General features: G+C 42.0%; 1 protein-coding gene and 1 long non-coding RNA gene across 3 annotated transcripts in view; one reads left to right on the forward strand and one right to left on the reverse strand.

Moving 5' to 3' along the window:
* LOC137369336 (uncharacterized) overlaps positions 1-26,383 on the forward strand; it is a 196,223-nt gene that overhangs the window by 4,950 nt on the left and 164,890 nt on the right. The window lies entirely within an intron of this gene.
* Positions 1-26,383, reverse strand: part of cenpe (centromere protein E) — a 209,070-nt gene that overhangs the window by 3,130 nt on the left and 179,557 nt on the right. For both annotated transcript variants that reach the window (XM_068030382.1, XM_068030381.1), the window contains exons 44-50: positions 19,804-20,019; positions 14,776-14,997; positions 13,993-14,196; positions 11,577-11,689; positions 11,376-11,473; positions 8,187-8,352; positions 7,274-7,650 (exon numbers count right to left, since the gene is read on the reverse strand). In XM_068030382.1, coding sequence (XP_067886483.1) covers positions 7,274-7,650; positions 8,187-8,352; positions 11,376-11,473; positions 11,577-11,689; positions 13,993-14,196; positions 14,776-14,997; positions 19,804-20,019 — 1,396 coding nt within the window. The remainder of the gene's footprint in view (positions 1-7,273; positions 7,651-8,186; positions 8,353-11,375; positions 11,474-11,576; positions 11,690-13,992; positions 14,197-14,775; positions 14,998-19,803; positions 20,020-26,383) is intronic.

Below are 26,383 nucleotides of genomic sequence, written 5' to 3' on the forward strand. Positions count from 1 at the left end.
AGTTCAATTTCTGGTCAATGGTAACCGTCTCAGGATATTGTTGGTGGGGGATTCAGTGGTGGTAATGCCCTTGAACATCAAGGGGAGATGATAGATTCTCTCTTGTTGGGGAAGGTCACTGCCTGGCACCCATGTGGCACGAACATACTTGACACTTACCAGCCTAAGCCTGAAGGTTGACCAGGTTTTGTTGCATGCAGGCACAGACTGCTTCAGTATCTGAGGAGACGCAAATGATACTGAATGCTATGCAATTATCAGGGAACATCCTCTCTTTTGACCTTATGAAGGAGGGAAGGTCATTGATTCAGCAGCTGAAGATGGTTGGGCCGAGGACACTACTCTGAAGAACTCCTACAGTGATGTTCTGGGACTGAGGTCAACCAAAATCATCTTGCTTTGTGCTAGGCATGACTAACCAATGGTGCATTTTCCCTCCAATTTGCATTGACTTCAATTTTGCGAGGGCTCCTTGATGCTATACTCAGTCAAATGATGCCTTAATATCAAGGGCAGTTACTCTCACCTCCCCTCTGGAGTTCAGCTATTTTGTCCATGTTTGAAACAGGCTGTAACGAGGTCAGGTGCCAAGAGGCCCTGGTGGAATACAAACTGAATATTGGTGAGATTATTGCTGAGTGAGTGCCACTTGATAGCACTGTCGACGACACCTTCCATCACTTTGCTGGTGATATAATGGGGCGGTAATTGGCCAGATTGGATTTGTCTTACTGTTTGTGTGTAAAGGACACACCTGGTCAATTTTCCATATTGTTGGGTGTACTGTGTTGTAGCTATACTGGAACAACTGGGCTAGGGGCAGGGCTAGTCCTGGAGCACAAGTCTTCAGTACTACAACCAGGATGTTGTCAGGGACCATAATTTTTGATGTGTCCAGTGCCCTCTGCTGTTTCTTGATATCACATGGAGTGAATTGAATTGACTGAAGTTTGGCATCTGTGATAGTGGGAACTCAGGAGCAGTCCAAAATGGATCATCCACTCTGTACTTCTGGCTTTTTAAAAAAAAATTCATTCATGGGATGTGGGCATCGCTGGCCAGGCCAGCATTTATTGCCCATCCCTAATTGCCCTTGAGAAGGTGGTGGTGAGCTGCCTTCTTGAACCGCTGCAGTCCATGTGGGGTAGTGACATCCACAGTGCTTTTGGGAATGGAGTTCCAGAATTTTGACCCAGTGACAGTGAAGGAACAGCAATATAGTTCCAAGTCAGGATGGTGTGTGACTTGGACGGGAACTTGCAGGTGGTGGTGTTCCCATGCATGTGCTGCCCTTGACCTTCTAGTTGGTAGAGGTCGCAGGTTTGGAAGGTGCTGTCAAAGGAGCCTTGGTGCATTGCTGCAGTGCATCTTGTAGATGGTACACACTGCTGTCACTGTGAGTCGGTGGTGCAGGGAGTGAATGTTTGTAGATGGAGTGCCAACCAAGCGGGCTGCTTTGTCCTGGATGGTGTCGAGTTTCTTGAGTGTTGTTGGAGCTGCACCCATCCAGGCAAGTGGAGAGTATTCCATCACACTCCTGACTTGTGCCTTGTGGACAGGCTTTGGAGAGTCAGGAAGTGAGTTACTCGCCGCAGGATTCCTAGCTGTTGTAGCCACAGTATTTATATGGTTACTCCAGTTCAGTTCCTGGTCAATGGTAGCCCCTAAGATGTTGATAGTGGGGGATTCAGCGATGGTAATGCCATTGAATGTGAAGGGGAGATGGTGAGATTTTCTCTTGTTGGAGATGGTCATTGCCTAGCACTTGTGTGCGCCAATGTTACTTGCCACTTCTCAGCCCAAGCCTGGATATTGTCCAGGTCTTGCTGCATTTCTACACGGACTGCTTCAGTATCTGAGTCGTCGCGAATGGTGCTGAACATTGTGCAATCAGCAGCGAACATCCCCACTTCTGACCTTATGATTGAAGGAAGGTCATTGATGAAACAGCTGAAGATGGTTGGGCCTAGGACACTACCCTGAGGAACTCCTGCAGTGATGTCCTGGAGCTCAGATGATTGACCTACAACAACCACAACCATCTTCCTTCGCGCTAGGTATGACTCCAGCCAGCGGAGGGTTTTCCCTGATTCCCATTGACATCAGTTTTGCTAGGGTTCCTTGATGCCATACTCGGTCAAATGCTGCCTTGATGTCAAGGGCAGTCACTCTCACCTCACCTCCTGAGTTCAGCTCTTTTGTCCATGTTTGAACCAAGGCTGTAATGAGGTCAGGAGCTAAGTGGCCCTGGCAGAACCCAAACCGAGCGTCACTGAGCAGGTTATTGCTAAGCAAGTGCCGCTTGATGGCACTGTTGATGACACCTTCCAACACTTTACTGATGATTGAGAGTAGGCTGAAGGGGCGGTAATTGGCTGGGTTGGACTTGTCCTGCTTTTTGTGTACAGGACATACCTGGGCAATTTTCCACATTGCAGGGTAGATGCCAGTGTTGTAGCTGTACTGGAACAGCTTGGTTAGGGGCGCGGAAAGTTCTGGAGCACAGGTCTTCAGTACTATTGCCGGAATATCGTCAGGACCCATAGCTTTTGCAGTATCCAGCGTTTTCAGTCATTTCTTGATATCACGCGGAGTGAATCGAATTGGCTGAAGTCTGGCATCTGTGATGCTGGGGACTTCAGAAGGAGGCCGAGATAGATCATCAACTCGGCACTTCTGGCTGAAGGTTGTTGCCAATGCTTCAGCCTTATCTTTCGCACTGATGTGCTGGGCTCCCCCATCATTGAGGATGGGGATGTTTGTGGAGCCACCTCCTCCAGTCAGTTGTTTAATTGTCCACCACCATTCACGGCTGGGTGCGGCAGGACTGCAGAGCTTAGATCTGATCCGTTGGTTATGGGATCGCTTAGCTCTGTCTATCACATGCTGCTTACGCAGTTTGGCACACAGATAGTCCTGTGTTGTAGCTTCACCAGGTTGACACCTCATTTTGAGGTATGCCTTGTGCTGCTCCTGGCATGTCCTCCTGCACTCTTCATTGAACCAGGGTTGGTTTCCTGGCTTGATGGTAATGGTAGAGCGGGGGATACGCCGGGCCATGAGGTTACAGATTGTGGTTGAATACAATTCTGCTGCTGCTGATGGCCCACAGCGCCTCATGGATGCCCAGTTTTGCATTGCTAGATCTATTCTAAATCTATCCTATTTAGCACGGTGGTGGTGCCACACAATACGATGGACAGTATCCTCGATGTGAAGCTGGGACTTGGTCTCCACAAGGACTGTGCGGTGGTCACTCCTACCAATACTGTCATGGACAGATGCATCTGCGGCAGGCAGATTGGTGAGGACGAGGTCAAGTATGTTTTCCTCTCTTGTTGGTTCCCTCACCAACTGCCACATACCCAGTCTAGCAGATATGTCCTTTAGGCCTCGGCCAGCTCGGTCAGTAGTGGTGCTCCCGAGCCACTCTTGGTGATGGACATTGAAGTCTCCCACCCAGAGTACATTTTGTGCCCTCACCACCCTCAGTGCTTCTTCCAAGTGCTGTTCAACATGGAGGAATACTGATTCATCAGCTGAGGGAGGGCGGTAGGTGGTAATCAGCAGAAGGTTTCCTTGTCCATGTTTGATCGGACGCCATGAGACTTCATGGGGTCCAGAGTCGATGTTCAGGACTCCCAGGGCAACTCCCTCCCTACTGTATACCACTGTGCCACCACCTCTGCTGGGTCTGTCCTGCCGGTGGGACAGGACATACCCTAGGATGGTGATGGCAGTGTCTGGGACATTGTCTGTAAGGTATGATTCCGTGAGTATGACTATGTCAGGCTGTTGCTTGACCAGTCTGTGGGACAGCTCTCCCAACTTTGGCACAAGCCCCCATATGTTAGTAAGGAGGACTTTGCAGGGTCGACAGGGCTGGGTTTGCCGTTGTCGTTTCCAGTGCCTAGGTCGATGCCGGGTGATCTGTCTGGTTTCATTCCTTTTTGTTGATTTCGTAGAGGTTAGATATGACTGAGTGGCTTGCTAGGTCATTTCAGACGGCATGGAAGAGTCAACCACATTGCTGTGGGTCTGGTGTCACATGCAGGCCAGACCAGGTAAGGACAGCAGATTTCCTTCCCTAAAGGACATTAGTGACGAATGTGTCAGCCTGGTTTGTTGCACTGGCGTGCTGGGCTCCTCCGTCATGTGGATGCTTCTGGAGCTTCCTCCTCCTATTAATTGTCTAATTGTCCACCATCATTCACTTCCTTCAACCTGGAATGCATGCTACCCAGACCATGTGACTTTTCTACCTTGAGCACTGCCATTATAAAGTACCCCCTCTTCATTTTTATTCGATCGATTCCTCTAGAGATTGGTAGCATCATCCTCTTTTGTGAAGACAGGTGCAAAGTACTTATTTAGTCCCTTACCTGTATTCTCTATCCAGGGGATTTCCTTTTTGGTCCATAATTGGCCCCACCTATGCTTTGTCTCTCTATATGCTCATATTACTTGAGTGTTCCCTTTTACGTGACCCACAAATCTTTTCTCATCTACTCTTTGCTTCTCATATTTCCTTTTCAGTTCTCCTCTGCATTCAGCTTGATTCTTCATTATATTATAAACCTGACATTTATCATAAGCCTCCTATTTTAATCTTTTTTTTCTCCAAGTCATCCAGGGAGCTCTAGCTTTAGATGAGCTTCCTTTCCCTTTCATAGGAGTGGTTTAAGATATTCTACAGTAAGGACCTGTCTATAGAGAGTTACCTCCCTTTTACAGGTGATCTATAAAGATTTGTTGCCAAATCACACTGTTCTGACCCTGAACTCCTCTGGCACTTTCTCCTCCTTTGAGCACCTGACCTGGTTTCACTCCCTCCCCACTTATTTAAAATCTTTACTCTCTTCCGCCCTCTCAGGTACAATAAAAAATTTCTCATGACTATTTTCACGACTTTTCTCTCAACCTCTTTGAACCCTATATTTCAACCTTCATCTCAACTCATCATGGTCTCTCTCGTGAGTTTACTGCCCTCTTATCCTCCCTTAATTTCTTTTTCCATGCAAATTCCCCAACTCATTCAAAGCCATCCCTTAACTTTGTCATCTCATGTGGCCTCGCTGCTGCCATTGTATCAATCATAGGTAAGGCTATCTCTGATACATATGAACATACAAATTAGGAGCAGGAGTAGGCCATTCAGGCCCTTGAGCCTGCTGTGCCATTTGATAAGATCATGGCTGATCTGACTCTACTCAGCTCTACTTTCCTGTCTAACTGCTATAACCTTCAACACCCTTATCAATCAAAAATCTAACTCAGCCTTAAAAATGTTCAATGACCCTGTCTCTACTGCTCTTTGGGGAGCAGAATTCCATTGACGAACAACCCTCAGCAAAAAAAAAAATTCTTATTTCCATCTTAAATGGGAGACCCCTAATTTTTAAACTACATTCCCTAGTTCTAATCTCTCCCATAAAGGGAAACATCCTTTCAGCATCCACCCTGTCAAGTCCCTTCAGGTCCTTATGTTTCAATAAGATCACCTCTCATTGTTCTGAACTCCAATGAATACAGGCCCCACATGTTCAACCTTTCCTCACAAGATAACCCCTTCATCCAAGGAATCAGTTGAGTAAACCTTCTCTAAACGGTTTCTAATGTGATTATATCCTTTAAGTAAGCAGACCAAAACGGTATGCAGTTCTCCAAATGTGGGGTCTCACCAATGCCCTGTACAAATGTAGCAAACCTTCTCTACTTTTATATTTCATTCCCCTTGCAACAAACAGCAACATTCCATTTGCAACCTTAATCACCTGCTGTACCTGCATACTAACTTTTTGTGAATCACCCAAATCCTTCTGTATCAGAGTTCTGCAATCTCTGTTCAAATATACTGCTTTTCTATTCTTCCTGCTGAACTGGACAAGTTCACATTTTCCCACATTATACTCCATCTGCCAAATGTTCGCCCACTCAAGAAGTCTGCAGAGAGATATAGACAAGTTATGTCCTCCTCTCAACTTACTCTCCTACTTATCTTTGTGTCATCAATAAATTTAGCAACTATCCATTCAGTCCCTTCATCCAAGTCATTGATATAGATTGTGAATAGCTGAGGTCCCGGCACTGATCTGTGACACTCCACTAGTTACAGCTTTCCAACTCAAAAAGGTCACATTTGTCCCTACTCTCACTTCCTTGTGCCCCTCTCCACCCACATCCCCCTTCCAAGGCCCAATCCTACCTCCTGCTGTATCCACCCCCAGGCGAAAACTATTCCCCAATTCATTCTAACTGCATTTTCAAAATCCCACCTGTCTAGCCATGACATTTCTGCAGCTACTGATTCGCTCAACCACATCGTCACCTCCACCTTTGATGCCCTAGTCCCCAGTAGAATCATTACTCTCTCACCCTGGCAGTTCCCCCTGGTATGGTCCTTGTCTTTGCCCCCTTATGTCTAAGGGGTGCAGACTTGAATGAATATGGCAGACAACTGGTTCAGCCACTCATTGCCAGAGCTGGCTGGATCACATAATGGGTCCTGCTCTCATCTGCTATAACTGCTCACTGTCCCAGGATCATCCAGGATCAACAGGGCATAGAAATGCTGGTGGAATGGGTGGACAAGTAGCAGCTGAAATTTAATGCAGAAAAGTGTGAGGTGATTTATTTTGGTAGGAAGAATGAGGAGAGGCAATGTAAATTAAAAGGTACAATTCTAAAGGGGGTGCAGAAGCAGAGGGACTGGGGGTATATGTGCACAAATTATGAAAGATTGTAAGGCATGCTGAGAAAGTGATTAATAAGACATATGGGATCCTGGGCTTTAAGTATAAGGAGGAAGTTATAATAAACCTGTATAAAACACTGGGTCCACCTCAACCGGAGTTCTGTGTCCAATTCTGGGCACCAAACTTTAGGAAGGATGTTAAGGCATTAAAGAAGCTGCAGAAAAGATTCCTGAGAATGGTTCCAGAGATGAGGAAGTTCAGTTACATGGATAGGTTAGAGAGGCTGGGTCTGTTCTCCTTGAAGAGAAGATTAAGAGATTTGATAGAGATGTTCAAAACCATGGAGGTGTCTGGACAGAGATGACAGGGAGAAACTGTTCCCACTGGCTGAAGGATCCTAAACCAGAGGACACTGATTTAAGATGTTTGGCAAATGAAGCAATGGCAATGCGAGGAAAAACCTTTTATTAAATGCAACTTGTGGTTAGGATCTGGAATGCACTGCCTGAGAATATGGTGGGGACAGATTTGAACTCTTGCACATCTATTTCATCTACACAAATGCTGATTGCACTTACCTGCTGTGAAACCCAGCTGGGAGTTATCAAAAATTTTGGAGCGAGGGAGTGACCACAGCTGCGATTCCATATTAAAGGTTGATGTTTTAGAAGAATTAGCAGGTAACATTTTTTCTAAAGCAAGTGCACCTTCATCTCGGGTGGCAGTAGTTTTGCTTTCAGGAGGAAATAATTCTGTCGAAATCTCAACTCTTGGTGGCACTGCTGCACATTCTTTCTGTGACTGGGAAGCGACACTCTCATCTGGATTCTGAGTCAAAGTATGTTGAACATTTTCATCCATCAGCCGATGCTTTGATGGCATTCGATCCTTTTGTTCAAGCTTTGCAGCTCTTTCTTTCCATTTATTATTTTCATATTTTAGCTCAGACACAATTCTAAAATGAATTAAGATAATATCAATGTCCAACACAAAGTATAGCAGCATTTCCAGGTAAATTTCCTCACAGGATCACAACTTGCATATTTAAACCTTAAAGTAGGAAATCAAAGCATGCAACATAGTACGTCCAAAAGCAAAACTTCTAAAAACCACTATTTTTTTTCCTTTAAATGACAACACTGACAACTGTACATGGTCAACTTATTTGATGCTCATGAAGAAATATCTTAAAACCCTGTTTTGTTTTGCTCTACAGTGACTAACATCACCAATTATGGGGGTGGGGTGGGGTGGAAATGAGTACAGTCATGAGACATGGGTGCGAAAGGAACACAAGATGCAACTGATGCTCCACTGAGAACAGCTGGGTTGAGAAGCTTCTTGTAGGATTTTTGAACTTTGGTTCTGTACCTGCATTAGGCCCTTGGATGCCAAATACAACTAACCAAATAGCATGTACATACTATGAAGCCAGTGTTTTTTTTTTAAATAACCAACAGAATCAAGGCATATTTGGATGTAAAAAATTACCTTGCAAGACGTGCATTTTCCTTCTTGAGCTGGTTTAGGTCTCGATTAAGTTTAGCTTTCTCAGAATTTAAAAGAAGCACCATTGCATTCTGAACTATACCGCTTCCAGTGCTGCATGTGAGAGATGCATCAGCAGAATATGTCTCATTTTTATTTTCAACTGTAACTAAAAAATTAGAAATTAAATCAATTGGATATTCTAAACATATTGCTACCCCTAAATTCACCAATTATAATCTTTCAAAAAGGTCTGTCTACATTAGAAAACCATTAACAGAAGCATGTAGAAACACAGCAACTGTAGAACTAATCAGTCAGTGATAGCTTGAAACCCATGACAAGTTGGCAGATTACCTGGTCACTACACAGATAGAAACTACCGTGGAATCTCCCTGCTCAGCATAGTGGGGAAAGTCTTTGCTCGAGTCGCTCTGAACAGGCTCCAGAAGCTGGCCGAGCGCGTCTACCCTGAGGCACAGTGTGGCTTTCGTGCAGAGAGATCGACTATTGACATGCTGTTCTCCCTTCGTCAGATACAGGAGAAATGCCGTGAACAACAGATGCCCCTCTACATTGCTTTCATTGATCTCACCAAAGCCTTTGACCTCGTCAGCAGACGTGGTCTCTTCAGACTACTAGAAAAGATCGGATGTCCACCAAAGCTACTAAGTATCATCACCTCATTCCATGACAATATGAAAGGCACAATTCAACATGGTGGCTCCTCATCAGAGCCCTTTCCTATCCTGAGTGGTGTGAAACAGGGCTGTGTTCTCGCACCCACACATTTTGGGATTTTCTTCTCCCTGCTGCTTTCACATGCGTTCAAATCCTCTGAAGAAGGAATTTTCCTCCACACAAGATCAGGGGGCAGGTTGTTCAACCTTGCCCGTCTAAGAGCGAAGTCCAAAGTACGGAAAGTCCTCATCAGAGAACTCCTCTTTGCTGACGATGCTGCTTTAACATCTCACACTGAAGAATGCCTGCAGAGTCTCATCGACAGGTTTGCGTCTGCCTGCAATGAATTTGGCCTAACCATCAGCCTCAAGAAAACGAACATCATGGGGCAGGATGTCAGAAATGCTCCATCCATCAATATTGGCGACCACGCTCTGGAAGTGGTTCAAGAGTTCACCTACCTAGGCTCAACTATCACCAGTAACCTGTCTCTAGATGCAGAAATCAACAAGCGCATGGGTAAGGCTTCCACTGCTATGTTCAGACTGGCCAAGAGAGTGTGGGAAAATGGCGCACTGACACGGAACACAAAAGTCCGAGTGTATCAGGCCTGTGTCCTCAGTACCTTGCTCTACGGCAGCGAGGCCTGGACAACGTATGCCAGCCAAGAGCGACGTCTCAATTCATTCCATCTTCGCTGCCTTCGGAGAATACTTGGCATCAGGTGGCAGGACTATATCTCCAACACAGAAGTCCTTGAAGCGGCCAACATCCCCAGCTTATACACACTACTGAGTCAGCGGCGCTTGAGATGGCTTGGCCATGTGAGCCGCATGGAAGATGGCAGGATCCCCAAAGACACATTGTACAGCGAGCTCGCCACTGGTATCAGACCCACCGGCCGTCCATGTCTCCGTTATAAAGACGTCTGCAAACGCGACATGAAATCGTGTGACATTGATCACAAGTCGTGGGAGTCAGTTGCCAGCATTCGCCAGAGCTGGCGGGCAGCCATAAAGACAGGGCTAAATTGTGGCGAGTCGAAGAGACTTAGTAGTTGGCAGGAAAAAAGACAGAGGCGCAAGGGGAGAGCCAACTGTGCAACAGCCCCAACAAACAAATTTCTCTGCAGCACCTGTGGAAGAGCCTGTCACTCCAGAATTGGCCTTTATAGCCACTCCAGGCGCTGCTTCACAAACCACTGACCACCTCCAGGCGCGTATCCATTGTCTCTCGAGATAAGGAGGCCCAAAAGAAAAGAACACAGATAGTAAATTCCAATAGTTTGGGAGAGGGCAGGTTAGGAGGTGGGGGAAAAAAAGACTGAGGAGAGATCTTTCCTTGCTAAGAGCAAAACATGGTATCACCCAACTCAATTTTTAATATTTGTACATTGATACACTTAACCAAAGTTTTGAGTTCAAAAGGAAGAACATTTTCGATATATTCAAACAGCTAAGGCCTTAATAAACATGACAGAAAATTGAAAGATTCCTATTAGTCACTTCCTTGATGACTCTGAGGATGCTGTTATTAAAGGTATCAAGGAACTTCCCATGATGGATGTTAATTTGAATTCCCAAAAGTTCTTCAAACAATATTCTGCTTGAGTACAGGCCTCTAATAATCAGTTTGTAAAACTGATCTCTATTATTAAATTATCCATTTCTGAACAGATATTTTTCACAAATTTGAGGAAACGATAATGTATTCTGCTTATAACACTATTTCTGGTACAACACTCCACATCTTAAACTTCTGCATAAAAAAATTTCTAATAACTACCTTTGTTCTTTCGCTAATGATCTTAAATTATGCCCTGCAGTCATTGACTCACCGGTAACTAAATCTTTCCCTATTTACCTCATCAAAATCCCTCTATTTTTAACAGCTTGATTAGCTTTCCTCTAAACCTTCTTCATTCCATTGATAAATGTAAACATTTTTTTTTTTCAGTTTTGCCTTATAACCGAAGACTAGAATAATCTTAGTAAGGACACCTAAAACAGGATAATATCCAAACTGTGGCCTAAGGATGTGTATAGGTTTGGCATGCTGACCCTTTTTATAAAATATAGGAATCTATGTTTTTTAAAAAATCAACTTACTCTCTATATTTGAAAGATTTATGCATCTGAACCCCACAAGTGCCCGTTTTCATTCCTTTTAAAGTTTCACACACACACTATATAGGCCCTCTTATTCTTCATTAAATGATCAAAGTTCTCATTAAAGTTCACTTAACATCTATTGTCCTGTCTGCCCTGAAGTCAAAGACCTCTTAATGCTCACTATTTTTGTGTCGTTTTCGATTTTGACATTGTACCCCCCAATGCCAGGATCCCAAAAGTGTGCATATACCTCCAGAATTTGAAGTAGACAAAGTTAGGAAACACCTCAAAATCTCCTTTCTGAATTTTGGTGCACAATACCAAAATCTCAAACTATTTGAATGCACAATGTTCTGCAATTTTGTCTAGTTTCTTAATAATGAATTAAAAAAATACTAACTTGTGGTATCCTGCTCTTGCTGGTTTCTTCGAAGCGTTTCCTTCATTTGCCTCAGCAGCTCTTCTTTATGTTCTAAGCTGACTTTTAGAGAACTAATCCTGCAAACAAATAATTCACGCTGCTTAAAAAGTCTAGCCTAAAACAAAAGTCTAAGCTAAAAACAAACAGTAACAGCTAACACTAATAAAAAGCCTCCCTTACTGATTTTCAAAATGTTTGCTCTCTTTAATCTTCTCCATCTGCAGTGCAAAGAATCGATTTTTCAGCTCAGTCATCTCCTCTTTGAAAGGTTGAGCTCCCATGTCCACCCTAGCCTGTGATAAACAAAAATAATGCAAAATAAATTCTGATGAATACTTCCTGCTACAGACATTATATACCTTCACAAAAAGATTTCATAGCACCCTGGAACATGCAGTTCTTTTTAATCAGGATTTTTCCTGAACAAACTATTTGCCTTTAGATTTCAGTATAATGTGATTTTTGTTTTTAGTGAGTTCTGCTAACATAACTCTTAAATTCAGGAGTACACGATGATAATTTGAAATGGTCACCAGTTGGAACAGAATCTGAAGGAACCCTCTAGCTGCCTTGTTGAGCTTAGAAAGAGCCTGATTTTCAAAACCAAAAGTAACTGCCTTCAAAAAAAAACCCAGGGCCTTTGGAAGTAACATCCCACTCCCCATTCCAACCAAATCTGGCGATATAACCTTGCATATTCAGGAATCAGTATCACTTCCAATGTGATACTCATCAGAATTATCTCAAATCATTTATCCAGCTAGGTTAAAATTGCAAGTTTTCACTTACTATATCAAAGTTGAAAACACACAGGAAATTGGTGTGCAAAGTGCACCAAATGAGGCTTGGCTGGAGTTTCATTGACTTTCAAAATTCAACTAATTTGGGCATTTGGAAAAACACCACTAAGAAAAGAAAAGATACCACGGGCATCAGTGTTACTGTCTGTGCATCTAACAGCAGTTAGTGATTAAAATGCTTATATTTTCTAACTTCCACTACACTCAGATGTAACTAGAGATTTTTGCATGAAGTTCAACTCATTTAAGACGTGAAGAGAGTTCAAAACAAATAGATAATTCAATGAATAATTGTGAAATATGTATATTTTGAACTTTTGCTTAAATCCTTATTTCAGATTTTAAAAGTCTCAGTTACTGAGGAAATGGTAGAATAAAATATTTTCGAAAAAAATGAAGTGAGAAGAAAGGTAAACAATATAGCTCCACATGTGATCATATTGTGCAACTGAAAGATAACAGGTTTCTATAAATGTGGACCTGGGAAGCTATAATGGGAAAAGTTGGCAAACTTGTCAACCAAAAAAAGAATTAAAAAAGGACTTTTTAAAAAAAAAAGACATTCAAGATTTTGAAGATATAAATTTACAGTAGATGCCAGACAATGCTAACTCTTCATATAGGGAAAGATAAAGCTTTTGAATCTCTAAACACTAATTTTATTAACTTTTATATATACAAAGCCGATTTCTTACTATCTTACCAACTATAGGAGCTACCTAGGCTGATGTAAACTTCATGCAAATTTCAGATCATTGCGCTAAATATGGAATAGCTCCAGACTAATAAATGCCCTCAAAACACTTTGTGGGGCTTTGTGGATTTAGATAATTGGAAACTAAGTTTGAAAGGTCCTGTTAGTCTTACACATAGTTGAAACAATCACAATGCACTTGTTTCAACCACATAGCTGGTTCCTTAATCAAACAAATTTTTCCTGAAAGCTGAACAAATATTTCAACTGTAATCAATTCAGACTAGGACAGTGCAGTTAGTTTTAAAAATTCTTTTTCTTATGTATTTGACTAAATTAAAGAGTTACTAAACAATATGATTGTCACATTTTGCAGGGTCAGACAAGTGCAGGTCATAGAGTTATACAGTACAGAAACAGGCCCTTCGGCCCATCATCTGTGCCAGCCATCAAGCACCTAACTGTTCTAATCCCATTTTCCAGCACTTGGCCCGTAGCCTTGTATGCTGTGGCATTTCAAGTGCTCATCTAAATACTTAAATGTTCCGAGGGTTCCTGTCTCTATCACCCCTTCAGGCAGTGCCTTCCAGATTCCAACCACCCGCTGGGTAAATTATTTCCCCCTCAAATCGTCTCTAAACCTCGTACCCCTCACCTTAAATCTATGCCCCCTGGTTATTGACGCCTCCGCTAAGGGAAGAAGTTTCTTCCTATCTAACCTATCTATGCCCCAATCATGTCCCCCCTCAGCCTTCTCTGCTCTAAGGAAAACAACCCTAGCCTTTTCAGTCTCTCTTCATAGCTGAAATGCTCCAGCCCAGGCAACATCCTGCTGAATCTCCTCTGCACCTTCTCCAGTGCAATCACATCCTTCCTATAGTGTGGTGCCTAGAACTGTACACCAGCTGTGGCCTAACTAGCATGTTAAGTTTGCAGATTGGAGAAATTTGATCTTTGCAGCTCTGAATCAATTACTTACAAAATAAAGTTAAGGAATACAACTCCTTTTACTTTCTCAAATATTTAACAAAAGTATTCCTGGTTTTGGTAGTGCACACATTTTTTAAGTTCACATTCAATGGCTTTATTTCTCCCCGCACACCTGCAGCTGTTCCAAAGTTTCTTCAAAGTTTTTAATCTGGCTGTCCTTCTTCAACAATTTTGTCTGAAGATCTTCAAGTTTGTTCTCTAAAGTCTTGGAGCTCAACTCTGTCTGCAGTTCTGTGACTTTATCGTTCTGCTGTTTGTAGGCTTCTTGACTGGCTGTCAGTGCTATTTCTAGCTCATGAATTTTTATCCTCATTTTCTGAAATTGTAAAGTTAGGATATAAATATACCTTACCCAAGTTACTTAGCAACACTACATTTCAAGGTCAGTGCAATTCTGTTCCAATATATACATGTAGAGATACCATCAATACATAAGGGTCATTCAAACGTAAGTGATACCTTGTGAGCTTTAAAAAGGCCCCAACTGCAATAGCAAAGATAACAGGTAGTCCAATAGGCTTTAGAAATAACTTACTTCTGTTTACTGCAGAATGTGCTCTGATCTCATTGTTGCCCAATGATCGGGGTGGGCTGTACACAGGTATACATTGAAATAACAATACAGCAATTAGGAAATATAAGATATCAGCATACCAGAGTGCACTTTGTCTTAGTACTATTGTTATCGTCACAAATTTACAAAATTGGAACTGGATAAACATGGTTACATCTTCACATTCCAATTAGTGAACTATATCAGGATAATGAGAGAAACTCATTGGGTTGATCACAATGATGGGTTCTTTCCCTTTGCAATTTCCAAATATTTTTCAGTGAATATTTCCTCTAACGTATAAAAGCAATTGTGAATAAAGCATTGATGCTGTTTAATTACCTGTAGCAATAGGTCAGCTGCCTTCAACTTTTTGAACAACTTCTGGTTCTCCATGGCTAATAACGGATCTAAGCCATTTTTGTTGAATGAATCCTGTCTGACGGCTTCAATCTGTAAGAGCAGTTCTTCATTTTTTTTCTTCTCATTAGCCATCTCATCACAAGAATTTCTGATGTACTTTACATATCCAGTCCGCACAGACTCAGAAAATTTAGCTTCACTCTGAGGACATAAGAGGATGAAATGACCAATGTGGATCTTCAGTTAAAACACTTAACTTTATGGACATTTTTTGAATGTACTTGTTTATTGTATACTACTTTGTGGGAGAACTTGTATAGATATGGCCCCTGTAAAACTGATAATACTCTAAATTTCATATTAGCCTAGGAATTTACACTGTCCTAAATGGAATTTCACAATCCATTATTGTGCAACTTGGGGCAGCAGTCAGCAACTTCAAAACTTCAGCTGAAATGGAAAACAAATTCAATTCTTCTTTGCCTATTATATTATTTGGAGTTGATATTCTTTTCAGTATACCTCACTGGAAGTGAGGACAATCAGGTTCAACCAACAGTGAAAACCTGCTGCATACCATCAGATGATGCTGACACGGTAGATCATTGCTTAACCATGATCACTGAAGTGTAACTGACTGAGGCAATGCATAGGTTATTGCAGGTCTTGATACTTAAAGCATAGCTTTAAAAATGGTTCTGCACCAAACAAAAACAAGCTATTTATTTAAAATAAATCAGAGAAAAGATTGGAGACGAGCAAAAGTTTGCAAGGGCAAAGTATCTTAAAGTGTTCGTCACCTCCCAGGTTTATGCCCTTCTCCCTACAACTCAGTTTGCACTCAGCCAGATTTCTAGCACTAAAATGCCCCAAGTAAAGTCACAAATCATATTCTCAGTGACTGCAGCTCATTATCCCTGGTCATCCTCAACAACACTGCAGCCTTCAACACGGTCAATCACAACATCCTCCAAGATCCAGCCCAGTGGGACTGCATACACTGGGTTTCACTTTCACCCACCCAATCGTGCAACATCTTCTCTTCCCGCCCATACCAATACTTCAGGATTCTCCCAAGGATCCATCCTCAGACTTTCTCCTCTTCAGCAATGTGCAGCTACTTGGTAATATTGGCCACTGACATGGGTTGGCTTCCATCTATTTGCTGATGACACTCAGCTCCATCTCTCCACAGCTTTTGTGCAGTCAAACTGGTCAGAAAACCAGTTTTGGGGGAGCAACAATTTCCTCCAATTGAACAATGGGAAGATTGATGTTGGTCTGCATCATGAACTTCACATCCTTGCCACCGACTCTATACCCCACCCCAACCAGACTGTTTACAACGTCAGTATTCTATTCAACCCCAAGTTAAACTCTTGGTCGCATAACCTCTCCATCACAAAAACCACTTACTTCCACCACTATCTCATCCCATTTACCATTGAAACCTTCATTCATGTACACGTCACCGAGACTTGACTATCCCAATACTTGCTTAGCTGGTCTCCCTTCTCCATCCTCTGCAAAGTTCAACTTTAGCAAAACTCTACCACCCATATCCTATCCTACACTAAGCCCTGCTTACCTATCACCCCTTTCTTCATTGATATACACTGATTCCCATTCCCACAATGTTTCATTTAAAATATTCATCTATTTAAATCCCTCCTTGTTTTGCGTATTCTAATCTCCAACCTCCAGCAACACAACCTCCTTGAATACCCTGCAACTCTGACTCAGGTTTTTTATGCAAACACACCCCACTACCAATGGCACTGGTCCTTTAGCTGCCTCGACACCACACACAAAATTCTCTGAAACCCTCCACATTGTTGCTCTTGGACCAAGCTTTTGGTCACCTGCAGTATTTTACTCTTTTGGATTAGCATTCATCTTTCCCCTAATACACCTATGTAAGTGTCATGGGAAGTGACCTTAAAGGCATTTTATAACTGCAACTTGTAATTGGTGTAGCGTTACAAAAGCATAATACTGCAGAAAGGTCACAGACCTGAAACGTCAACTCTGTTTCTCTCTCTACAGATGCTGCCAGAGTATTTCCAACATTTTCTGTCTAGGTCTCGTGTTGTTTGGAGCAGAGCACCAAAATCACGAAAAATCATTTTTGCACTAAAATGTTTGAGAACACGAACTAAATCAATGAAGAAAGCAAAAAACATAGGGGTATTAATGGCTTCTAGTAAAAATCTAACTGAACTGCTATCTTATGCATCAGAAAGTGGAGGAATGTTTCCAAGGTGATGAAAAACAAACTGCTATTTCAATGTTTGTGCTGGTTTTTTATACACCATATGATGCCATGAATATCACTACACTGAAATTCTTTTAAAGGGAAGTAATTCCTATGATTAACATTGAGACTTAGATAAAAGCAAAATACTGTGGATGCTGGAAATATGAAATAAAAACAAGAAACGCTGGAAATACTCAGCAGGTCTGGCAGCATCTGTGGAGAGAGAAGCAGAGTTAACGTTTCAGGTCACTGACTCTTCTTCAGAACTGGCAGATATAAGCAATGTAAAAGATTTTAAGCAAGTAAAGCAGGGGTGGGGCAAGAGATAACAAAAGAGGTGTTGATAGGACAAGGTCACAGAATAGCTGACCAGAAGGTCATGGAGCAAAGGCAAACAATACGTTAATGGTGTGCTGAAAGACAAAGCATTAGTATAGATAGGACTGAAAACTGAACAGCCACAAGCACAAACATGAAAAAAGTGGGTAGGCACAGTAGAAACAAACTAAAATAAAACAAACACAAAAAAGAAAAAAAATAACTAAAAATAAAAGTAAAATGGGGGGCCCCCGTCATGCTCTGAAATTATTGAACTCAATGTTCAGTCCGGCAGGCTGTAGTGTGCCTAATCGGTAAATGAGATGCTGTTCCTCGAGCTTGCGTTGATGTTCACTGGAACACTGCAGCAATCCCAGGACAGATGTGAGCATGAGAGCAGGGGGGAGTGTTGAAATGGCCAGTAACCGGAAGCGTGGGGTCATGCTTTCGGACTGAGTGGAGGTGTACCGCAAAGTGGTAACCCAGTCTGCATTTGGTCTCCCCAATGTAGAGGAGACCACACTGTGAGCAGCAAATACAGTATACTATATTGAAAGAAGTACAAGTAAATCACTGCTTCACCTGAAAGGAGTGTTTGGGGCCTGGGATAGTGAGGGGAGAGGAGGTAATTGGGCAGGTATTACACCTCCTGCGATTGCAGGGGAAGATGCCACGGGAAGGGGACGAGGTGTTGGGGTAATGGAGGAGTGGACCAGGGTGTCATGGAGGGAACGATCTCTTCGGAATGCTGACAGGGAAGATGCGTTTGGTAGTGGCATCACGCTGGAGGTGGCGGAAATGGTGGAGGATGTTCCTTTGGATATGGAGGCTGATGGGGTGGAAAGTGAGGACAAGGGGAACCTTGTGACTTAGATATTTGTCTTGGAAGGGATTTTTGTTTAAATTACGGTCATGCTCTGAAGTTAGATTCAGTTCACAAAAATTTAACTTTGAGCTACATAAGTCATCTAGGATGTTGATTAGGAAAATGAGTAGAATACCAGGTCAAAAGGCCATAAAAATATATACACTTGCATATCACACAAGTTTTAAGGCAATGAGAAATTACTAGGCACATCCCAGAGCAGTTAGCACCCTTAATACCAAAATGGTTTTCAATGCGCCCAGCTGGTGAGGTTTGGGGGCAGCAGTAGCTAAAGGACAGCATAATCTCATAAGCTTCCACATCAAAAGATGGTGGGGAGATCCTCGTTCTAAAGCATAACTTGGATGGGAAGCTCAACACGTGACATAGATCAGGGAGCAGTCAGAAGTCGCATTTGCCTTGCATGCTCCTTCCACAGAGAGTAAGCATGCCAAATCAGAACATAGGAATTGCTAGATGAAGAATGACCACGGTCCATCCAGTTCACCTACCACCATTCTGATAGCCATGATGCAATGACAATCAAGTTGTTGACTAATCATAGCAATAAGTCTCAATTAGTCGACAACAGATCCCAACACAATTTCCTTGTTCATGGGATGTGTCTCAGGCAAGGCCAGCATTTATTGCACATCCCTTCTTGCCTTTGAGGTGGTGGTCAGCCACCACCTTGAACTACCTCAGTCCATTTGGTGTAGCTACGCCCACGCTGTTAGGTAGGGAGTTCCAGGATTTTGACTCCACAACAGTGAAGGAACAGTGTTACATTTCTAAGTCAGGATGGTGTGTGACTTGGAGGGGAACTTGCAGATGGTGGTGTTCACATGCACCTGCGGCATAACAGTTTGTGCTTTTACAAATTGGTTTTGCCTCACTGAAGTTCTTTTTAGTCTACCTTCCTGAAAACACAAGGCTGGATTTTCATTTAAGTAGATAGTGGACAGCAAAGGTGCTTGCCAGTTCACAGGAGCCTGAGGGTGAACCTGAACAAGAACCTGAGAGAGCATCTGCTGTAGATCCATAAATTCGTAACAGTATTTAGTCAAAATTGTGTCACAGCCAGCTAACTCCACTGATGTGTTGAGAACAGCAAATGAAGAATTGAGGCTAATCTCTATTTCTATTAAGTATGGTTTTGGTGCTTTTGCCCCCAACTTTGACCTAAATGCACATCTGAACTTGCAAAGACTAAGTACTGGGCAATGGATCTCATTTTTGACAACAGTCATAGGTACATATAATTTGGAACTACATCATTTTAATTCTATTATATCCAGATGTCATTGAGTATCTTTCTGATACACAGCTTTTTGTTAGAGATGTTGAACATGAGTCAAAGCAAATAGCAAGAAGTTGTAGCAATTTAAAATTAGGGCAACGAGTTACCAGAATAGATCAATGGAAACACTACAGCCAATTCCAAAATGGAAATGTTTTCAAAATAAATTCAGATTTCAAAAAATTTAACAGTTGAAGCGGAGCATGGGAACTTCACAAATACATCACCGCTATAACTATCCTGAAGCAAATAAACATAGAAACATACCTGTACTGCTTTCCATTGAAGCAGACATTCTTGATCTAGCATTTGATTTTCATACTCAATTTCTTCAATTGTTTTCAAAATATTTGTGCAGGACTCATTAGAAATTCTTTCCATTATATTCTTTAGGGCTTTTGCCTTGGAAAGTAATCCATTCTGAGAGCTGGTCAGGAAGTTTTGATATTTTGACTTCAATTCCAACAAACTCTGCTGGGTATTCTGCGCAAGAGAAGTGACATCCAATATACATGAAAAAGGCATTCACTACATGAAGTGTCTAACTTCAGACCATCAAAATAGATGAGCAACTTGTAGTACTGAAGTATTTTGTGCCTGAATTGATGACATTTTACCACAGTGGAGAAGCTATATTATGAACTTGCAGGGCCCTTTAAAACAAGCCTTTACCAACTTCCACAATTTTTGGGTGGTGAACTCGTTAAAAAAAATACGCTCTCCTCAAAACAGGAGGAAGAAAAATGTTTCCCATTATTTCTTACAACAAAGACGGCTGGAGATACATGTGAATGGCTTCTGTAGTTTTAGGATGCACACCGAAGAGACTTGATAGCTACTGTGATGTTATTAACAAAATGGATATGCTGCATATGATTACAATATACAGTTTATAGTAAACATGGCAAAATTAAACTTTAGCTTCATGATACTATGGTGCTGTTATGTGCTACTTTAAATGCAGCACTTTAGCCAACATCAAGCAATGCGTGGCCCATTCCCAAATGCTATAAACAAATTTACTGCTAAAATAACTTAATATTTTCTAATCATGGAAACTGGCAGCATCTGTGGACAGAGAAGCAGAGTTAAAGTTTCAGGTCGGTGACCTTTCATCAGAACCCCACGAAATGTACTGAAATTCTTGGAAAAAGTATCAGGCATCATCGGATAAATTTAAGACTTGTCATAGAAACAGGAGTAATCCATTTAGCCATTCAATGAGATCATGGCTGATCTGCACCTCAACTCTATTTGCCAGCCTTTGCTCCTTATTCCATGAGATCCTTATCCAACAAAAATTTATCAATCTCAGTCTTGAATATTCAATTGAGCCAGCATCCAAAGTCTTTAAGGGCAGGGAGTTCAAGATTTTTACGACAATATTTGCGATAAGGTGCTTTCTAATTTCACTATCAAATGGCCTAATGCTAATTTTATTATACCCCTTGTTCAACGACCTGTGGAGTTTCATTAGTAGGGTTGGGTGAGGGGGAAAAATAAAGGACAAATGAATGTTTTTTTTTTCCAGATTACTTAATGTGTTGCAGGGACCTGAAATGGAAATATTATGCCCATATTTGCACAGATTGGAAAAGTACAAAAAGAATTATAATTTGTTGACCATATCAAATTAGGGTCATGATAACTGGAGAGAAATTGCAGGAGATTTCTACGATACAGAATAATAGTGAGAGAGAGTAGCAGGAGCCGAGCAGGAAAGAAAAATCAAAAAGTGAGAGCAGGAAAACAGAGAGCTGCTGGGGTGAGTATACAGGTAAGCTTTTAATTTAATTTAAATCAAACATAGCATCAAACATCACAGTCAAGCAGGTAGGTGATTGGTTTGGGAAGAAGCTACCTGTTTGGTGAATATCTGATAAGTGATTAAGGTCCATTCTAATCTTAATGTTTAAAATAGTAAAGGAACTAGTGGTAAGCTTGTTAAAATACATTAAAAAAAAGGAAAATAAAATAAATAATTGAATACAATAATTAAGTAGCTAATCAAAACACATTGAGGATGGCAGAACAGCTGATGTGTCACGGCTGCAGCAAGTGGGAGCTCCTGGATGTGATCCAGGGCAAACACGCCCGCAGTAAGTGTTTGCAGCTCGAAGAGCTTCGGCTCAAAGTCATTGAACTGGAGGCAGAGCTTCAGACACTGCGACATATCAGGGAGGGGGAAAGTTATCTGGACATTTTGTACTAGGAGGAGGTCACACCCCTGAGGAAAGGGTTTTCTGATTTGGTCAGTGGTTAGGGACAAGACAGTGTGCCTGCAGCTGAGGCAGGTAAAGGGTCCCAGAAGGCAGGAGTGCAGGAGCATCAGCCTTTGCGATTGTCCAACAGGTCTGTGGTTTTTTAAGCTTGATTGGATGAGAGTGGAGGCTGCAGGGTGGATGAGCAACCTGACCACGGCACTATAATATAGGAAGCCATTCAAGTGGAGGAAGAAAAAAGGGCGGCGCTGGCGGCAGCAGCCAGCAGCAGTGACAGTATAGTTAGGGGGATTGACACTGATCTCTGCAGCAAAGAGCAAGAGTCCAGACGGCTGTGTTGCCTGCCCAGTGTCAGGGTTTGAGACATCTGCTCAGGGCTGGAGAGGAAGGGGGAGGAGAAGGATCCAGTCATTGTGGTCCATGTAGGTACCAATGACACAGGCAGGACAAGGAAAGAGGTTCTGCATAGTCAGTATGAGGAACGAGGCACCAAATTAAGAAGCAGAACCTTAAAGGTAATAACCTCTGGATTATCCTGAGCCATGTGAAAATTGGCATAGAGCAAATAAGATTAGAGAAATTAATGCGTGGCTCAAAGACTGGTGTGGTAGAAGTGGGTTCCGGTTTGTGGGGCACTGGCACCAGTAATGGGGAAAGTGGTGGCTATACCATTGGGACGGTCTACACCTGAACCGTGCTAGGGCTGGTGTTCTCGTTAGCCACATAACTAGGGAAATAGAGAGGGTTTTAAACTGAATAGTGGGGGCAAGGGATCAAATTTGGGAAGATATGGTAAATCAAGGAGTACAGACAAGGCAAGAGAGAAAGGTATTAATATGGGAAATGATGAACAGACTGCGAGAGAAAGGGACAGAGCATACAAATCTAAGAGTAAATCAACAGATAAGGCTAGAGGTTACAAAAATAACAAGACAAAACTAAAGTCTCTGTAAGTGAATGCACGAAGTATTCGAAACAAAACAGATGAACTGAGAGCACAAATAGAAATAAATAAGTACGATCTGATAACCATTACAGAGACATGGCTGCAGAACGACAGATTGGGACCTGAATATTGAAGGGTACATGGCATTTAGGAAGGACAGGAAGCTAGGAAAAGGTGGAGGGGTAGCTCTGTTAATTAATGATGGTATTAGTGCAATACAGAGGGGTGACCCAAGTTTAGGAGAGCAGGATGTAGAAGCAGTTTGGGTAGAGATGAGAAATTATAAAGGCAAGAAGTCACCTGTGGGAGTGGTGCACAGGCCACTTAACATTAACCACACTGTAGGACAGGGTATAAAGGAAGAAATAATGGCAGCTTGTCAGAAAGGTACAGCGATAATTATGGGGGATTTTAACCTACATATAGACTGGAAAAATCAGATGGGCAGAGGTAGCCTAGATAAAAAGAGTACATAGAATGGTTTCAGGAGAATTTCTTGGAACAAATTGTTTTGGAGCCAGAGAGCAAGCTATGCCAGACCTGGTATTGTGCAATGAGATAGGATTAATTAAATGACCTCATAGTTAAGGTGCCCTAGGTAGCAGCAACCATAATATGATTTGAATCTTACATTTAGTTTGAGGGAGAGAAGAGTGGGCCCAAGACTAGTATTTTAATCTTAAATAAGGGCAATTATGAGGGCATGAAAGCAGAGCTAGCTAAAGAGAACTGGCAAATTAGGTTAAGGGAGAGTTCAATAGAGATGCAGTGGCAGACATTTAAGGGGATATTTCAGAATACACAGAATAGATACATTTCAACGAGAAAGAAAAATTGCAAGGGTGGTCCCGCCATCCGTGGTTAACTAAAACAGTTAAAGATAGCATCAAACTTAAAGAAAAAGCCTATAATTGCGCAAAGATGGGAGGCTGGTCAGAAGATTGATGTTTTTTATATTCTATCCAAAGAATGACTAAAAGATTCATAACGAAGGTAAAATTAGACTAAGAGAGAAAGCTAGCTTGAAATATAAGGACACATAGTAGAGTTTCTATAGATATTTAAAAAAGCAAAGAGTTAACAAATTGAGCACTGGTCCGATAAAAAGCGAGTCTGGGGAAGTAATAATGGATAATAAGGAGAAGGCAGATGAATTGAACAGATATTTTGCATCGGTCTTCACTATTGATGATACAAGTAACATCCCAGTATTAGCTGTAAGTCAGGGAATGGAAGGGAGGGAGGAACTCAAGAAAAGTATTACTAGGGATGTGGTTTCTAGTCTGCCTGAGATTCTGTTATCACTTAGCTCGAGCTACTTTAGCTTGTTTAAATTTGGTAGGTTTGCGACTGACAATAAGCCTACGTTAATCGTGCTAAGGAATTCCAATTCTTCAATTGTTGGAGCTGTGGGCTGAAAAGTCCCCGGGTCCTGATGGACTTCATCTTAGGTGTTAAAAGAAGTGACTAGAGATAGTTGATGCGTTAGTTTTAATTTTCCAAAATTCCTAGATTTGGGGAGGGTTCCATTAGATTGAAAAATAGCGAATGTAAGTTAGCTTAGCATTTGTCTTTGGGAAAATGTTAGAAGCTATTGTTAAAGACGTTATAGCAGGGCAGTTAAAAAAAATTCAAGGTAATCAGGCAGAGTCAACTTGGTTTTGTGAAAGGGAAATCACGTTTAACCAATTTATTGGGGTTCTTTGAGGGAGTTACATGTGCTGTGGATAAAGGGGAACTGGTGAATATATTGTACTTAGATTGCCAGAATGCATTTGATAAGGTGCCACATCAAAGGTTCTTGCAGAAAATGAAAGCTCATGGTGTAGGGGTAACATATTGGCATGGATAGAAGATTGGTTAGCCTACAGGAAACAGAGTAGGCATAAATGGGTCATTTTCTGGTTGGCAAGATGCAACGAGTGGTGTGCTGCAGGGATCTGTGCTGGGGCCTCAACATTTTACAATTTATACAAATGACTTAGATGAAGGGACCAAAGGTATGGTTACTAAATTTGCTGATGACACAAAGATAGGTAGGAAGGCAAGTTGTGAAGAGGATATAAGGAGGCTACAAAGGGATAGAGGCAGGTTAAATGAGTGGACAAAGATCTGTCAAATGGAGTTATAATGTGGGAAAATGTGTAATTGTCCATTTTGGCAGGAAGAATAAAAAAACATATTATCTAAATGGTGAGAGATTGCAGAGCTGAGATGCAGAGGGATCTGGGTGTTCTATTGCATGAATCGCAAAAGGTTAGTATGCAAGTACAGCAAGTAATTAGGAAAGCTAATAAAGGTCATTGTTTATTGCGAGGGGAATTGAATACAAAAGGAGGAGGTTGTGCTTCAGCTATACAGGGCATTGGTAAAACCACATCTGGAGTACTGTGCACAGTACTGGTGTCTTTATTTAAGGAAGGATGTAAATGTGTTGGAAGCAGTTCAGAGAAGGTTTTTGAGACAAATACCTGGAATGAGCAGGTTATCTTATGAGGAAAGGCTGGACAGGCTAGGCTGGAGTTTAGAAGAGTAAAATGTGACTTGACTGAAACACAAGATACTGAGCGATCTTGACAGATCGGATGTGGAAAGGAGGTTTCCTCTTGCGGGAGAATCTAGAACTAGGGGTCACTGTTTAAGAATAAGGGGTCGTCCATTCAAGACAGAGATGAGGAAAAATTTCTCAGGGTCGTGAGTCTTTGGAACTCTCTTCCTCAAAAGGCTGTAGAAGCAGAGTCTTTGAATATTTTCAATCCAGAGGTAGATAGATTGTTGATAAGCAATAGGGTGAAAGGTTATTGGGAGTAGGCGGGAATGTGGAGTTGAGGTTACAATCAGATCAGCCATGATCTTATTGAAAGGGGAAGCAGGCTTGAGGGGCCAAGTGGCCTACTCCTGCTCCTAATTCGTAAGTTTGTAAAATAAAAAAAGGGCCAATAGTAAAAGATTACCGAATTCTTTTCACAAAGATGATTAGAGAATGGAACGATTTGCCACAAGTGGTCATTGAGACAGAAAATTAACAAAATAATTGGATATGTATCTGATGAGAAAGGCCAGACAAATATGATTTATGTAGATAGCTCCAATTGAATAGCCAACATGAGCACATCCATGATTTATAAAAGTAACTAATCAATATACTCCCCTCCTCCGATCACGTAATTTCATAGGAACTGCCACGGACCTCATCACCTCTGGAGATCTTCCCTCCATGGTCCTCCAACCCTGAACAGCCCACTTCTACCTCCTTTCCAAGATCCACAAACAAAACTGCCCTGGTAGACCCATCGTTTCAGCCTGTTCCTGCCCCACAGAATGGATTTCTTCCTATCTTGACTATCTTTGTTCCCTTCTCTAATCTCTTCCTCTACAGATGTGTCCCCCATCAGATGGTCTGAGAGCTCCCTGCTTTTTCCTTGAACTAAGCTCCCATTCTCCACCACCACCCTCTTTCACCTGGCTGAACTTGTTCTTACATTAAACTTCTCCAAATAAAAAGGTATCCCTCTGGGTACCCACATGGGTCCTAGCTATGCCTGCCTTTTTGTGGGATACTTAGAACATTGGTCCAGTCCTACTCAGGCCTCTCTCTCATCTCTTTTTCCAGTACATTGATGACTGCATCGGTTCCATTTCTTACTCTCGCCCTGAACTGAAAAATTTCATCGACTTT

This window comes from Heterodontus francisci, chromosome 4 (genome assembly GCF_036365525.1).
Source record: "Heterodontus francisci isolate sHetFra1 chromosome 4, sHetFra1.hap1, whole genome shotgun sequence".
NCBI lineage: Eukaryota > Metazoa > Chordata > Chondrichthyes > Heterodontiformes > Heterodontidae > Heterodontus > Heterodontus francisci.